Genomic DNA, 18,684 nt, shown 5'->3' with positions numbered 1-18,684 from the left:
CAATTTTTTAAAAATACCAATACCTAGATCTTGCTTTGGACAGTGGTTGCTCCTCTTTTGTAGCAAGCCACACTGCAACCTCGAATTCCACTGTTAGTATTTCAACTCCCTGGCTGAAAAAAAAGTATCTCCCTTCCCCAATGCAACTGGACTTGCTGAGACTGATCCTTCTTTAGATGCATTGCTATATTTCACAGAGAGGACATTATATAACAGAGCAGAGGATTTCTTCTTATTAAAAAAAAAAAAAGAAACAAAAAGGACGCACTTCAGTGAATTACACCATATATTAGAATTACATGCGATGTTGAAAAAGCAACATGATCAGAAACTCTTCCATGTATAGTGTAGGTCACTGAAGGATCCAAAACTATTAGCCACAGAAGATTTGGGCATTAATTATACTCATTTTTCTGTATCTGACATATATGCAAATTGTGCTGTCACTGTTCATTTATGAATCTGTGAGGAAAATTTATACATATTTCATGAATTCTAGGTCTCTCTCTGTGACCACAGTTAGCATTTGCAAACTTCTGGAAGCATCTGATTTGCTAAACTTCTCTCTCCAAACACGAGATACAACAGTGCAACAGCACAGCAGACTCACTCCAGGCCAGATGCAGCAGTGCAGATGTGTTGTTCAGCATTCTTCATTTCACCCAGGAGCTGCTGCAACGCCTTCTCTTGGCCTTGGTGAGTTCTTAACCCTAAGTGGCCACCTCTGGCCATGCCACTCTTCCCTTGAACCCTCACACTGGCTGCCCCTTCTCAATCACATCAGATATGAGCTAGCTGCTTTTACTGTCAGGACTCATACCAGTCCTAATACCTTTCCTTCGGCAGCAACAGATCTACTCCTATCCTTGATCAATTCACAGTGCTGGCATCCATCACTGGCTAACTGTAGGCATAACATGTTTTCCTCTCTGCTTTGAAGGAGCAGCCAAAACAAACAGAAAACCACACTGCTATCCTCCTGCAAATCCTCCTTAATAACTCTCCTGTGCTGCAATGCTGATAAATGCTTGCAGCTGCTTGAGATCACAACTGACTTCTGTTATCCCCTTGGTTCACCATTTCCAAACCCATTTGTTCTATTTGGCTTAAAGCTTTGTTGTAAGCCCCCTGCTACGAAGGCTCGCTTTTAGGATTGGAAAGGAGTGAGTAATTGGTACTCTACACGTTGTGCTGGGCTCTCCATCTCTGGGCAGATTCAAGAATGGTGATTCTTCTAAAGGATCTGCACAAGACCAGAAAAGACTTATATCGGGGATCTCAGCTTGTTATATACTCGGTATATGTAAGTGACTCACCAGACAATTGCAACTGCCCTTATAATTGGTAATTGAGTAGGAACTACATTGATTTGCTACCCTGTGCTTATCACACAGCAACAGTCTTTGTCAGATAGGCTCTCTCACAGTTCTTATCCTGTTACAAGCATTTTGGCTAGATGTGCAAGCTTTCCCAGGCCAGGCAAGCCACTAGAAGTAATCTAGTAGCAATGGACAAACATTACCCCGGTACAGCAGGTTGGCAGCTTGGTATACTGGCGCTTTATTCCTTTTTTCCATATGGAGCTACAGTGTCCTCACGCAGATTAAATGGAATCCACACCATGGGTTTGTACTTTGTCTATGCTTGCAAAAAGAGGACCAGGTGAACTGAAGCACTACAATTTTCTGTATTCTAGTTTAATTCAAACTCCTGAGAGTTTCTATTTACTCATTTTAGTGGTTTTGTTCTTTCTGAAAAAAGCAACACAAATAGAAGCATCCCAAGGATTTAAAAAGATAATCTAGATATTTGTACATTTAAAATTTTTCCTCTTGATGTTAAATTTAAAAGATCAAAGTTAAGTAACAAATATGAATCACTTCAGGCAAATTTTAAATTAGCAGACGTAGCTGCCAACTGGATCACAATAATCCTTCATGATAATCTTTCTGTAATTCTTTTGAGTTACCAGTGTCTGGTTAGCAGGTTCAATTAACATCAAGAAACATCCAGAAGACTGAACTCAAAGCATACCACTTTGCCTGCAACAATGCAGAATGATACAAGTTACCAATTTATTTAATGCATTTATTTTCCCATGTTATAAGGTTGAGGGAATGGAAAAGGCTAACATGCCACTTCTTTAGAGAAACAGGTTCCAAGCATAAGATATTCTACACTTTCACATGATTTCTCTAATGAAGATTACACTACAGCAAGAAAAGGTTCTACATGAGAATGAAGATGAATCAGGTACATTTCAGTCTGGACTGTGCATGACCAGCACCTGTACAGATTGCACTAGCTACTCAAATATTGTGAAGGTACTTTTTAAGTACCTGGTCAGAAAACAGAGCTTGCAGTCCACTGCAAATGGTAACATATTCCTCCTTTTCAAATGAACAGGATTCTAAATTTCTTACCACACATTGAAAAATATTTTGATTTGGAAATGTTTTCATAAAGTTGAAAACATTATATTCTAGTGTGTGGAATATTATATGTAGTAATAAGTATATAATGACACAAAAATTAAAACTGCATGCTCTAAGAGGAGACTGTATAGCATGACAGTATCATCATCAGGTTTACTGTGTCCATAAATGGATACTAAACAGAATAGTCTGAGACATCCTTAATACAACAGTCATGGTTGCTGGAGAGCATGAGGGAAATGGGACTGCAAAAATTGGACAGACTCTTCCTAAATAGCATCTTCTAGTGCCACTACAGGAGAGAGAATGCTGTGCTACATGGACCATTGGTCTAACTCAGCAGGGCACTGCAAATGTTCTTGAAATGTTCATGTACACACTAGGAGAACCAAAACACCTAAAAAGACTGCTTTGACATTCTTCTTGACATTCAGCACAAAGGGATTTATTTCTATAACTTCCTGGAGATTCCCTTCACCTCTCCAGAAATGGAGACGTTGATATTACAAAACTGTATTTTCAGGTGGGAAGTTGCTCCATCCAAACTTTTTTCCCCTATCAAGCTAAGTTTTAACTCATGAAAACAAAGTATTTTTTTTTACTATAAAAATAATAGTTGTTCCCTCTATTTCCTAAGCATAAAAATATATTGAGAATGATAAAATATGCTTACTTATGTGACTTACAAACTCAAATCCATCTCAAATATGGCATGCATAACTATGTGTCTTTTGAAAATGGACTGAGATGCTTCTTAAAGTTCTACCTGATCTGCGTATGAAATGAACGATAGAAATATCTTGCATTATGATTCTTGGCCTCTGGCTTACAATAGCAAGTAAAAGCTGTGTAAGACCTACCATTTACCTTGCTGTGGTATTTTCAGCCTTCACTCAGTCTTGACTAGGTTGTTCTTTGCACCAGATCTCAGGCAAGGGCTGCGCCACTTGTTCTCCCCACCTGCCCTTGACCTACATGCTCACCTGTAGGGCCTGATATGATTTACCAATCTGCTCCATCTTCCATCAGCTGATTTCCAACTACCTCGGATCTATCCCCTTCTGAACTAACATGCAGAGCAGAAAGAAATGGGCTATAGCACACTCTGCCTTAGCTGTGCCATCATGCTGATGCCTGCTGACATGAAACTGCTAAGCTGATTCATCCCAAGTATAATACTCAAGTGGTTTCTTTTCAACACAGACTCAATAGGCCAATTTCTTCTGCCTGCATCTCTGGTCACACGTGACAAGGCTTAATACACCTGGCAAGGATCCTTCCTCCAGCAATATTCTTTATTATAAACGTGATTAGAACAGCATCCACACAGGGGCAGACGTTTAGCCTGAGTGCAGCCTATGGAGAGAAGGGCATTTCTGAACCGAGAGTCAAGAGTACTGTTATTCTGTACAGATGTATTCCTGTTTCACATTCATTCCTGTAGGTGGTTTCCTTAAAAATCCTGAACTGAGAAAGTTAGGTTACTTTATTACCAAAAAATGCTAATGATGCTAAAAGCTTTCATATTATTATTTTTTCCTCTAGTTTTTAATTATTTGATAAAATTCATATGCTATACTAGTCTCAGATTTAGAACCTTATGTGTTAAGAACACAACATAGTAACTTTACACTTCTACAAATACTGTATTAGAGCGTCACATGCAGAAGTGTGTTATGCAAAAAGGTTGTTGTTTATTTTTCCAAGTAATCATTATGCACGTTTTTTAACTGATTAGGTCTACACTGAAAGGTTAAATAGAAGTATGAGATTGACTACATATCTCTTGATACTTCGTTATATCAAAAAAGTATCTGTTTATTTTAACAGAAAAAAAATAATGAACAATAGCTCCTACTCTCTCAGAAGCATACTTTCAGCTCAAAGCACTGCACCTTCAAAATGCTTTACAAGATCAGTTAGGTAATCTGCAAATTAGCACAGAGACACAGAAATACAACAAAGAAAATGAAATCCAAGTGTTCAGTAGAAAACGAGGAATTTAACTTCAAATTGGAAAAAAGATTTTCTATGAAGGCACATGTTATTAGGCAATTATTAAGTGAAGAGATTCAGAAGAAATGTCATGTTTACCCAGGATTATTCTGTAACAGATCATGTCCATCATTCTGAAGCGACTGGTTTTGGCTTCTACAGACATAAAAACTGTCAGATGACCCACACCAATAGGTCAGCTCCAAATTCCATTCAGTTGTAGGTAAATATTTCTTGATAGTAATCTGGTTTAATGATTTCTAGTCAGAGGACACCACCTTCAACCTGGATTGTGAACATCCAGTGCCTCACTATTGACATAGGCCTTCGAGTGAGCAGCAAATGAAAGTGTCAATTTTAGTTAAAAATGGAATGTCCAACTATCTTGTCCAAGAATTTGAGAGGTTTAACAGGTACCAAATCACTTAAGAATAGATTCATTTTGGAAAACAGAGGTGGAAGGTGGGGTGGAATATTTCACACCAAGACTGCAATAATCTCCTCATAAACCCATCCAAGGCCTTTTCCAGTATTCAGAATGGGTAGTAACTTATGAGGTCTGACAACTTCATTATAATTCAAGTATTTGGGAATAAAATCTCTCAAGAACCCTTTACAGTATTGTAGGATAGCTTTTTAGGTCAGTTTTGGCCTCAAAGCTGTACCTCAGCCACTTACCTTAGCCTAGTTCAAACCTGATTATCTTCTTTTCCCCAAAACCCAAACATGATCAAGTGCAATACAAAACAGCTACTGAAAAGCATGGGTTATGTCAAAAATCATGACACTATATATACTAAAAAAAAGGTGTAAGAATTGAACAGTACAGTTCATATAGCCAGTGCTGAAGACTGAATTAGGAGAAAAGAAACCTGGCAACAATCTTTCTTTCCAGACTGGCTTGCTGTTGATACATTGCATGGGACACGTCTTAAAGAGCTGAGGATTTTTCTCCTCTAGGGAAAAATGATTTAATAACATCTACATATATGGATTCAAACACTCCACAGAGTAACTTTGTTGGTAAACTACAGTGGTGTCTCTAAAGCCATTATTAAATGCTGAGTTTTGCCATCTATCACAACCCATTGCTAGTGGAATTTGAGAAACTTTCCCTCCAAAACCTCCTGCCCACAGTTCCCATCACAGATCACAAAAGCAAAGCAGAGCAACAAGCTCCGCTTTCAATGCCCCACTGCTCCTGAAAGCTCTTCCTGGCAGCTGCAGCTTTGCAGGAATCCAGAATACTACAGTGCACAATAGTCTGCATTTGATTCTCTACTTTATGGAAGCTGCTTCAAATTATGCAAACTGCAGTGGTCTACACTGTTTGTCCTTCCAGTCTTTGAGAACATATCAACAGGCTAGGTGCTGACTCCAAAGGTCCATCTTCATTTCAGAGGATCACACAGAATTTGCTGGGATTAGTTGATAGCTTTTTTTGAGAGAAGGAGATGAGAAAGATCTCCTCCTTGGTATCAAACTCTGCAAATCTAAATTTCAAGACTGGATTCCCCTCTTCAGGGGAAGCAACAGTTCTGAAGTTAAAATGCTCTTTTAAGATAAAATAAATAAAAAACCCCACCAAAACAAAACCCCAAGCAATGGAAGCAGAGGTCTCTGCAAGCTAAAGTAAAGACTAATCACCAACTTTATGAATTTAGACATAATTATATTATTTAAAAAAACCCCAACAAAACAGAATGGAGATGATGAAGATATCTTCATTCTTTTAAACTGTAGGACACCTAAATAGCTACTGTGAAAAACAAACTGCAATGCCCCTGAAAGGAAGCTGAAAGGAAGGTGATACTTCAACAAAGGAATCTGTTCCACGACAGTTTTCTTTCACGTATACTTTTATTAAAAGGAAATCTTCACCAAAGTCACCACTGGAATTTATTTTTCTACTTACACATATCTACGCATACACACACCAACTGAAATCCATTGCATTCATGGATCTACATGTGCAGTGACAGAAAGCATCCAAGATTATTCCACACACTCCCTACTAGCACTTGCACATGTACAGCTTGGCATGCAAAGAGTAAATATAAAACCTACACTCCAGATGTAGGCTTGTGTTTTTTACATTAAGAAAATAAATCCATGTGAAATATAAAAGTTAAAATATAAACACTTGACTGTTTCCTCACAGTCTGCTCCATCCTGGCTGTTAGGCATCCATCCTTTACAGGCCAGAAGTTTGACAGATGGAGTTTCAAATGCCCAGCACACAGAACAGAAGCTAGATTTTCAAAGATGCTCACTGCACAAAGAGCTGACATCTTTTGATGTCAGTCTACCAAATCATTTATTATGATTTCCAATGCAAACTATTCTTAAAAACATCTTCCCAATGCAAGTCAGAAGAATTTGGAAAAACTTTTAAAACGTAAGCATTTTTTAGAGCTTGTTTCCAGGATTAGATACCATTGTATCATTGAGATATTTGGCAGGAGATTTGTATTCACTTAGCTGACAAATCATAACATACAACCAATTCTTCAATCCCAACCTTATCAAACACTGGTCAAACATCAGCAAGAGCCTTGATTGTTATGAAAGGCACACTATTCCTGTCAGAGACATTCTTCTTCATTCTCCTCCAGGAAGAGGAGGAAGTTTTTGCAGAATAGTGAATATATGAAAACAGTAACGATCAAGATCTTTGCTCCTAGATTAGTCAAAACTAAAGACTGAAACACACAAATTACAGGCCTTACCTTGCTCTGACTCGATTTGAGGAAATCCTGCTGCTTTCAACAGTATTTGGGCAGTAGCCTGTTTTTATTGGCTTATTTATTTATTTGTGCATTTACTTGCACAAAAAAAGCAATTCAATTCATTAATTTCTATCATTTCATTTCGAAAAAAAATCATGATAGTGGTTTCTTTAACTGTTATGTCATATCTTAGTCTTATTTAAATAAATGCTACTGGAGGAAGATTCCCATGACAAGCCTTTCACCAAAGAAAGATTTTAGGCAGCAAATCCTATGAAGTCCTATTAGAATTTATATCATAATTCTGAAGGCACAGCACTATCAGTATAATATGAAAATAAGAATGCTGAACTCAGAGCAGACCATTAATTCAGAACACTGAAAAGACAAAACAACAGCATTTATCACTTCACATGCAACCACTCTAAAGAAAAACATCAAACAACTGACTTGCAACTCATTCATTGAGTTTATACTCAACATAGGAATGCCAACTGGAAGAAAACTCTTATTTTTCTGAATTATTTACCTCAAGAACTAGCCAAAGCTGGTCTCCATTTTTCACATCTTTCTTATAGTACATGCCATAGAATTTGACTACATTGGGATGATCGGAGAGAGCTTTCAAAATGTTGTACTCGGCTTCAATTTCTTCATCAATATCCTAGTGTCACAAATGAGAAATACATAGTGGTTAATAAATAAATAATGATAGCCATTTTTAAAACCCCACACATAGCATTTTCTGGCTATTCAAATGCAGTTTGAAATAATGCCAAGAAAAAAGCCAAGCAGAACATGAATGTACCATTTGCAGGGCTACAAAGCTTGGTTCTGTTTACGCAATACAAAACAGTCATCTGTTTTTTCACTTGGTCTTTATCAGTTTCAACTAATGAACACACCAGGTATGACTGAGCAGCCCTCAGAAGAATGGGGAAGGAGCATTTCAAGGCAAAGCCAGTGCAATCCACAAGTGGGTAGGTATGCAGATGCCTCGGGAAGTCACACGTTACTTCTCTAGTCTCCAGGGTATCCCCAGCTAGAGATGGTGCAGCTGGAATTACCTCTCTACCCCTCTGTGCACAAACAAGTACGACTGCAGCCACATCTTACTCATTTATCATCCGACTTTGTAGAATTGTCTGGGAATTTTTCTCATTTTCTACTACCATAGAAATTGGTGACATCCATGATCTCTCTGGCTTCTCCTGCTGAGCTATAAGAGTTGTGGCTTTTTGTCAGTCTTTCGTTACAGACCTTGGGTTTCTTACACAGTGAAGGAAATCCATTTGGTGGTGAGAGATGAGGACAAGTTTTGCCAACACATGCACCAGGAGCTGTGCGAGCCCCTTCAGGCCAAACATGGATGCTAGCAATGGTGGGCACTGGATGACTCAGGTAACCCCTTCCACCTATGCACTGGAATTGCTCATTGAGGGACACTATCAGACTGCACAGGTAAAGGCAGAATAGCTGCAGTCATTTTCCCCCCATGGTTTAGATCTCAAAAAAATGTTAACATACTTGTTTCTAGATTTAAAACATTTTTAATACAATTTGCTATTTACACCCACCCAAAAAGAAACAGAAATGAAAAATCAATTCTAGAGGAAGGCTACCTATGAACTCCACTATCCATATGAATGGATTTCATATCAATGAAGAGCACCTACTCAGTGTCGAAAACCTGTCTCACCACTGCCAAATAGAAGTGACCATAGCAGATAAAAGGGATGCTTTGTATTCCTAATGAATGACAGTCCTCATTTTGTTCACCACCAAAGGCATCTGCCCCTAACAGGACTTTGCTCACTTGTTTCTTATACAGGTCTCTCCAATGGTAAATCCAACTCAAGTTCCTCATAGTAGCCTTTTTTCTTGAGACCAGCTTGACTGGTCTCAAAGAACTTTGCCCGTCACCAGTATCTTCAGGAATTGGACCATTAAACTTTCATACTGAGATTACAAGAATAAATCTTCTCACAAGGAATGGTTTTAGAGATTTTTTTATTGGAGTAGCCAAAAAACAGCAGAAATTTTCCTCTTTCAAAAAAGGAGGAACTCACCTTACGTTAATTTTCCCCTAAGCACAACACAGAATACAGCCAATAAAAAGAGAGATCCAAGGAGAGATTAAGAACCGAGACACTGAAGGTGGCAGAGGAAGGAAAGGGAGCGTGGAAGATAAGAAGGGATGAAGAGAGAAAATGCATCTGGCAAAAACAAAAGGACAGATCATAAAGAAAAAAAAAAAAAAAACCACAAAAAAACTAAAGAGCCAGAAGCCAAAAAACTACACACAAAACATACAATAGCCCTAGCTGCCTTGGGGAAATTGGAAGAGAATTAGCCCACTGTCCTACTGTGATTTAATAGAGGTTTCGGTCTCCTGAGGGGTACTCAGGTTTTATCAGATTTTTACTATTATAAGGAGAAATGAAAAGAGAGAGAATGAAATTAATAGAATATTCATTCCATGCGTACTAGAAAGAAAAATCTTCCTCTGCATTTTATGAAGGAAGAGAACTTGAAATATTTGGTTGAATCGAACATACTTACCTGCATAAGAATACCTCTTTTAGAAACGGTAGAGGGAATATTTTCATGTGAACTTAGATATAGGATAATTTGGCTAAGAGCCCTAAAGTACAATGGTATTTACTTATAGCCCTGAGGACAAGACTAAGAGCATTCCCACTTCCATCTTCATATATTCTCATTTCAACACCTTCACTTTCCTGTTTCCGTTTCAAAAAGCTGAGCTGTTATTCAGCACAAAGAATCTGAGGGCTCTAAAGGATTAAACATGAAATGCTTATTTCAGTCTTACGTCACCCATGATAATGTAGTTTCCCAGTTTAATCTGGAAATATCAGTTAAACCAAGTGATACAAAACCACATTTCTTTTGCTTGTTTTTTCAGTCCACCTCTCAAGTGGCACAATTCTGAAACCTTCTTAAAGGAAAAAATTGTAAAATTTAAAGAATAAAATACAGAAAGTATCTTTCTTCATTGCAATGGCTCCCTCTGCAGCCATTAATAATACTTTCAGTTTAAACAAAAAGAACTAGTTTATTCCTTTCACCCTATTTCTAATATAGGATTGCCATTTTAACAGTAACATGGAGGTACAGCAGTTACTCCAGACATCCTGTAAATAGGAGGGGGAAAAGAAGAATAGTATTCTTAGAATAAAAAGGAGAATATATTTAGTTAAAAGATTCAAGTCGTGGAGTGTGATGTTGACTGCATTACTGACTTCAATTTTTTCATGAAAATAAGGAATCTGTTTTCATCAGTTATACCTTTTCACTTCTTCAATTTCTTATGTTGCATCTTTATCCATTGTATTTCTTCCGTCTTCTTTACGTTCTACTGCCTTATCTCCTACTTAATCTATTTCTCTTTCCTCTAGCAGCAGCTTTACTACCTCTTCTTTCTTCCTGTCATCATTCTTTATCCTTTTCCTACAACCTCCAAAGTGTACACAACATTGAAAGTTTCCCCAATGCCTTCAGTAATCCCTGCCATAGCCAGCTGCCACTTAAGAATCATTCCTGAACACTTGTGAAATAGATGAAAGCAGAAGCATTTCCTGCCGTACAGGCATTTAGACGAGCACCAACTGCAAGAACGTCCTGCCTATTCACTGTAAGCACAAGAACCTTGTTTACAGAAAGCAACAGAGTCAAAAATAGTTTCCAATGCATTTGAATTCAGCAAGATCGTTATCACTTGGCTGCAAATCATGTTTACTTTGGGAGAGGTACATGATATTGAATTGACATGAGCATCCTTTTGTTGCTTTGAAAGCATGCCGAAATAAAAAGTAGATCAACAAGAAACACAAGAAAGATAATGCAAGATGCTATGTTTTCACAAACACATTTCATGGACTTATGGGCCATGGGATCATAATTTGACACTGTGTGATACGCAGGGGTAGACAGAGCCCTGGGTGGCTGTGCAGCTCCAGACCTGCAGCATGTCACATGGCATGACGAGCCCTTCCCTTCCTGCTCAGAGGTCGTGCAATGGCAGCACATACCTCACAACCCTATACTAGGAGTGCAAAAGATGAGCTTAAAGGGACCACCTGAAACAGGAACAGCTCCTTGTCCATGTTTTGCAGGTTACTGTTCTCAAGGAAAATCCCAAGCCACATGCAGCACCAATGCAGTTAATGGGGTATGCCTTTACAAACCAGACTAATATTCTCCTTTACCCTTTGAGCATTAATCTGCCACCCAACAAATGTCAGTTACTGAGAACAAAAACATACTCTATAACATAATAATTCCACCTCCCAGTCACCTGGTGCTTTGTGCATAGGAGTTATTGCCTTTGTATTTTCCATTTGAAAAGATGGATCCCTCTGTGATACCTACGTATTTTGGCACATTCTGAAAACGCAGAACCAACAATAACAATAAAAATAAAGTATACTATTTTATTTTTAAAGTATCACTCATAGCATGTAACTCAGCTAAAAGCATGTACTCAAAATAGATGCTTGAAGGTACATCTAAAGTACTTAAAAGTACGTAATGTTCTTACTGGCTAGTATGTTAAAAAAAAAAAAAAAAGGAAAGGGAACAACAGTAAAAATAGAATAAGCTAGGACTCCAGGTACTGAAAAGGAAAATAATCAGCTCTGCTTCTGAAAGTAAGAGATAAACAAGGGGGAACCAAAAGTAAAAGTAACAAAGTTTAGGTATACTTCTGACTTCTACCATATGCAACCACTTCCAAGATCACTTATGATACAAAAAATGCATTGGTAGCTAGCCTGATACTTAGCAGGTTGAAGCAGTTTATTTCACTATCACTTCCAATGCAAATGATTGACCAAGATTAAAGGAAAAAAGACTACATAAATTCACTTACAATTAAATAAGCACAAACCAAGTAATTTAAGTAGCTTACATGAACAGGATCCAAAATTTTGACTGCTGCTTTGCTGCCATTTTTCTTATTTAACACCTTGAAAACTTTTCCATATGTTCCTTTGCCAATAGTCTCAATTATTTCCCAGGTATCTGAAGGATCAGGAAAGCTATCAAATATTATTGTTTTCCCAGTCAACGGAAGCATCTCAAATGATGGCACCTAGGAAAAAGAGATTTCAATTCATTCAACAAATGGTTAATAGCAATTGGTTTCCTACAAATGCAAAGAGAAATACACATTCCAGTCTCAAACACTAGAAATGTTTTTGCATGTAGTGGGCATGCACCGAAAGCATAATGAACAAGAAATGCTGCACTTTAATACAGGTATGTGCAGTCAACCCAATATCAAATGAAGGGAAATTCAAATAATAATTTGAACTAATTTCAGGCTAGAGTGAAGTCAGTAGTAGCTTTCTCATGCACTTCAATGAAACTATAATGTCACTCTGGGATTTTTTGAGGGGCAGGGGACTGGGAGTCAAGTTCATAAAATCCAAAAGAATTTGGCTCCATTACCAAGAATCAGGCAAGAAGAGAAAAAAAAAACACAAAACAAAACATGTTAAATAGTAGCATTAGGTTTGTTCAAACTTTTACAGCAAATGGTCAGTTTTATAATCCTACTCTTACCATTTGAATTTTTATATAGATCTCATAAGGCCAAGCAGATCGGAGTGGCAGACCTTTTCACAATATTATGGTCTTCTGACAGCCAAGCATTCACAGTCATGGAAAGGGTGTTTACTGATGTACATTCATTAACAACTGTTTTACATACTGTAAAGGAAACACCTTTTACAATGATGGAATTGTATCCATCACTGACCAGGTTACACCTATGCCCCGGTCAATGATGGCTACAATTCACTTATACATGCCTTCACAGTGACTAACTATCCAGCAGCTACAGTGGTAAAAACTAAGCACACACCCCCCTCCCTGACAAACAACAAAACAGAAACCCCACCTTTACCCGTTGTTAAGAACAGCCAAAAACTAAGTAGAAATGTGTTAAAAATTACATTATCATATTCTTAATTGTAGAGCCAAGACTGAAAAAGAGAAGAGGCAGGGAAGAGGACAGACTGAAGCCCGTACTAAGTAAGCAAGCAATAAATAAGTGAGCCAGCTACTGAGTGCTTAAGTCCTTCCTGAGCACAATATGCAGTAAACGAGCCAGGTTTGGAGAGTCATGTTCATATACCCATTTTTTAAATTTTTATATAATACTTTATAAACAGACTACAATGTAATTATTCTTGATTTTTTTATGTCAACAGCACAAATCTACACACATACAGCATTTTATGAGATACTACTCCAGTGACAGAAATTGCACCATGATACCATACTACTTTTTTTGACAATGAAGAGAATGGCTTCGATTTCAGTTTTGTCCATGGCTTCCAGCATACTAGCCATGCTGTCTTTATTCATCTGCTTATCATATACCCATGTATATCCCACTACACATGCAGCATGTATATCCACTACACATACAGTATATATACCAACTAGAAGCAACTGAAATAGACTGCTATACAAACATACATTGTACCAGCTCTTTCAATTATCTGATACGCATACTGGCACATCTCGTGCGTTCAGACTAATTTTCTGCTGGATAATACAAGCTCGTGTGGGGAACACAGGGCTCGGGATTCTTCCCATCATTCTACTCTTGGCTGATTAGCTCACTGATGAGCAAGACGACGGGGTTTTCTTCTCTCTCTCCTCTCCCCTCCCCCTTTTTTCAATATATACATGACCATTACCAACTTCTATACCCACTCATGCAGCAAAGTGAAATATCCTCTTAACACCAGGAAACCTGCAACAGTCTGTTGTGTACCAAGGACTGCAACCAGTACTGGCCCAGCACCTTGATTTCATGGGCTGTGGGAACAAAATGACCCAATTTTATCTGCTACAATGAAATCTCCTTTAACACAAATCCAGGTTAAGGCCAAAGTAAAGATAGAGGATCAACATCCGGAGACACGTAGCTGTAATACGTAAATCCTCAAATTTCCATTCCAGATTCAAAATTTGCTTTTTCCCTCTGTCCAACCCTCCCCGTGGGATTCATATAGACACAACTCAGCCAGGACATTGACTGCAGTCTCTCCCTAAGGCATTACCTTTCCACCTCATGCCTAGTATTTATCCATGCCTTGGGAGCTTCACCACTTCCAGGCAAAGCCATATCTTCCCCAGAAAATGAACACAAACGAGTTACTTTTTTTAACTTTATTTTTCTTTTGCCTATAAAATAGCGCCCAAATACAATCGTTCTGGGTTTTTTTTAAATCACTTTATATGTATATATAAATGCTTTGTAATTAGCTCATAACTGGGGCTACACAAAATATAACCAAATTGGGGATGATAAAGGGATTAGGATTCATCATCCCAAACCTTTGCTTTGAGGCATTCAACAGTGATGGAATTTCAAAATTTCTCTCTCTGAGCTTTAGTTTTTAGAATTGAGGTTTAACTATTTGTTTAAAGTTTTACTGGATACTCAATCCATAACTAGTGATTTATTGGGAGGAAAAAAAAGCAGAGAGCTATCAATGGACGTCTTCATAAGAACTGAGATGTCCAAACCATATTGGAGACTGCCTACCAGAATATGTAGTTTTCCATCAAAATCTACAGCCTGCTATGTCCCACATTACAAGAATACACAGTAAGAGCCTCTGACCCAGGCAGCTTGCAGTAGGAGACATGCAGAAGTTGAAGACAGGAAGACTCATTTCCTCACCTTCAAAGACAAGTACTTAAGATGCAGGAATGCAAAGACCAGCTTCGCATATTTAGCCCATGCCAGAGCCATGCAGGGAACTCCAATACCTTGACCCTTAAGCAAAGGTCCACCCCTCTGTGCAGAGGTTTTACAGCAAGTAAAACATTCTAAGAAAACCCATGTACATCAAAACCTGCAGCTTCAGACAGCTTCCCAGGCTTCATTAACTCCCTATACATTAACAGAATACAGCTGAAATTCATTGACTCCCAGCATCAATTGCTTATTTGTCTGCAAAGACTGGTACAAGGAGAACTGTTAAAGGGCTGAAGAAACATGACCCTGCAGGTGCCATTTGGTTACCAGAGAAGAGTGCTAGAGACACTGTCATACGCTTGCATTTTCCTCTGCAAATCACACCAGTTGCACATCATCTTGTCTTAAGAAAAGTCACCACATACTTAACAATAACACATTCAATAGCTGTCATACTTAGTTCAATAATTTAAGAGTGCTATTCCAGAAAGAATTATTCACCCTAATCCTTTGTCTTTTGATTTACAGCTTCAAAATCATAACTTGAATAAGTTATAATGAACACCATATTTCCTCACTTCCACCATGTTTAAGAACAAGCCCCTGCAGATAAATTGTTTAGCTTCCACTTCTATTATTAAAAATATATTAAATAGAATGTTTTCAAGTGTCCTGTTCCGGGTGAGGAATAATGTTTTATTACATCTCAGTGAAGCTGAGAAAGCTGATAATGATTTAACTTCATATTTCAGCAATAAATTGGACTGTCTCTGGAATATGTCTGGATGCCCAAGCAACTGGGTAATTTACCATACCCCTCACCATTAAAAATTTACTTTAAAAAAACCACAACTTACAACTTGCTCCAAACTCCTGAGTTAGGAATGTACCCTTGAACATCTATAAAAACCCTTTATATAAATAAATAATATATATTTATATATTAAAATTTATATAAATTTATATAAGTATATATAAAAATTTATATATAAACATATATATTTATATTTATATAAATATAAATTATATAAATATATAACTATAAATATATAAATATATTTATATATAAAAATATAAATATATAAAAATATAAATTATATAAATTTATATTTATATAAATTTTTATATATAAATTTATATATAAAATACTTCTGGGGTGCTCAGCATGACTGTTCACTCAACTTCTGCTCAGATTTTGGCTAACCCAGCTCCTGCTAAGGCCTGAAGTATGCTGGGAGCAGCACCATTAGGTCAAAGGAGAGCACCAGGTAGGCAGGACAGGTGGCCAGAAAGAGCTAAAGGGCCATTATGCACTGTTATCACCTGCAAATACTGTCTCCTGCAGCCATTATCTTTTGCCTGGTAGTCTCCTCAGAATGTGCTAACTTAGGTAAATGGTATAGGCCAAACCCTCAAGCTGGAAGGTATAAAGCATCAGCTTACCCAAAAAGCTTTTGAAGTGGATCCAACAGCAGTGGAGGCTTTCCTGCTTCCTGGTGTGATACAGGGGATGCCCACATGGTAACAAAGGAGGAAGGATGAGCACTTTCACCCTCAGCTAGGTAACTAAATTTTTTTTTCTTGCTCGTAGGCACCTGAATTAAGAGTTATGGGTTCTAAGTTATGAAACCTTAGGACATGAATGGTGAATAAGTGAATTCATGCGATAGACTAATCCGGGCAAAAGGGGATTGATCCCCTGTTTGTTGTGTTTGTTTGTTGTATTTCTTAATGAGCTCATGAAATAAAGTTTATATTGCAGAGTGTGTTGTCCTATAAAGGCAAGAGATCCAAACAGACTGTGACACTTGCAGTGATTAAATTCAGGGTATTTGTGGTGGGAAAAAATAATTTTGGACTTCCAAGACAAGAAGCCAACATGGTTGGGTTTTTTGGTTTGTGGGGGCTTTTTTTCCCCTAAGAGGGGGATCTGGTCAGTGATCTGGCTGTCACAGTTATAAGAATAAATTGGGTGAGAATTCTTATGAGCCAGCCCTATGTGATTCGTCGCTTCCTACGTCACATCAAACATACACACCCTATATGCAGCAGACCTCAGGCCATGTTCTAGAGATATCCAGAGATGCTCTGTTCAGCATTGACTACATTTTCCATCATTTTCAGTAGCTAGTTTGGACAGGGAAGGGGCAGCCTCATGAGGAACACAGTGTATCTCCTCTGGACTGATTGCTGCAAAGGCAATTCAATGAAGCACATTTATCACACCCAAAACTTAAGACACATACCAATTGCACTGTTGAGGGCTTTATGGTCAAGGACACAGAGTGTTACAGACAATAGAGTCAAGTGGGAGAAAGCAATAGGTTTTGCTTCTGCAGGCTGGGTTGCAAGCACAATGGAGCCTGAATTTTACATAGAACATTACATGTTAATCCAGTATTTTTACTACTGTTTCATATCACCTAAGTTTGCAACTTCTTGCTAAACCTTCCCCCCCCAATAGTTTCTGAATGGATCGCCATCTTGCTTGGATGAAAGCATATCCATTTCCTCCATAAGGTGCTGATAAAACAAGAGGGGCATCTTGCCTCATGTCATTCATCCTTCTCCATAAAGGGAGCCTACATGATTAGCAAAGCGGAGACCTATTCATATATGACTAAAATGAATCCAGCCTTTAGGTTCCATCAGGATCTTGTCTCCTGGCTACCACAATCTTTTGGTCTTGAAAATTAGAACCAGGACTTCATTGATTCAGTTCAAAACAGAGCTACTGAGGTCTTCTTTGATCTCTTTTGTTTTATTTGTCCACATCACTCCCCCCTTCCCATTGCAAATACTACTTGTGTTTAACCAGAAAGCTCCTGCACATATCCTAACCTCTAATTTGCCAAACATCTTCACATGTGTCACGGGAGGTGGATGTCAGGAGCCAGCAACACTATCTTACATTGCCTACTGGGTCTGTTACCTCTGTGGAGGTGACACTTGCACTCCTTCAGATTCTGAAACTTAAACCTCTTGCCCAACAGATGCCATAAAAATAATCACCCTAAAAAAAAAAAAAGGACAAAGAAAGAAAAAGAAATTGCAGGCAATGTTCATTCAGAGACTACTGAGGCTCGTTTTATCAAAGAAAAAACCCTTCTCACCTCACTTTTTTGCCACCTGATGCCTTTATCCAATATCTAGTTTATAAGCTCTTTGGTCTGGTACTGATCATAAGGCACAGTGGGGCCTTGAAATACTTAATGCAATAGAACAATAAAATCCCACAACACATTTCCTTTTATTTCATGAGTTTATGCCACACTGAAAAGTACTTAATAAGAAAGTTAAAGGTTGCTGCATGGAATTCTTAAGACAAGCTAAGAGCATGAGGCTACAATGTGCCATTCATCATACTAACACCTAGCACTTTCTGGATAAATGTCCAAATAATTTGATTGTTCAACCATGAACATGGATTGCAGCTCAGATCCTGAGCTAGTATAAATGTAGCTGTAATGAGCCATTTATGCAGCATACTATCTCATCCATCATTCAAAGAATAAGTTTTGCTCTGGAAATTCCAATACCACCCCCACTTAATTCTGGGGGATATTGGCCTCTGATTTTGATGATGATACAACCTACATCTGAATGGGAACTACAGTCAAACCTAGACTCAGTGTGAGCAGATTATCTAGTTTGGCAATTAGTTAAAAACAAGTGTTTAGAACACAACTGGTTTTCTTACTTAATTTGTCAAAAGCTGAATACACTTAACATTATAATTTCACTCTAAAACAACAACAATAATTTTGCATGATTACATAATTTT

At 37.9% G+C, this 18,684-nt stretch overlaps 1 protein-coding gene across 2 annotated transcripts in view; it reads right to left on the bottom strand.

Moving 5' to 3' along the window:
- The window catches only part of MYO3A (myosin IIIA), a 114,884-nt gene extending 102,627 nt beyond the window's left edge, over positions 1–12,257 (bottom strand). For both annotated transcript variants that reach the window (XM_072851520.1, XM_072851521.1), the window contains exons 1-2: positions 12,090–12,257; positions 7,689–7,823 (exon numbers count right to left, since the gene is read on the bottom strand). In XM_072851520.1, the coding sequence (XP_072707621.1) occupies positions 7,689–7,823; positions 12,090–12,257 (303 nt within the window). The remainder of the gene's footprint in view (positions 1–7,688; positions 7,824–12,089) is intronic.
- Positions 12,258–18,684: the final 6,427 nt, after the last annotated feature.

This window comes from Ciconia boyciana, chromosome 2 (assembly GCF_034638445.1).
Source record: "Ciconia boyciana chromosome 2, ASM3463844v1, whole genome shotgun sequence".
Taxonomy (NCBI): Eukaryota; Metazoa; Chordata; class Aves; order Ciconiiformes; family Ciconiidae; genus Ciconia; species Ciconia boyciana.
The sequence above is the reverse complement of the archived record's forward strand: the minus strand, read 5'-3'. Positions and strand labels throughout refer to the sequence as shown.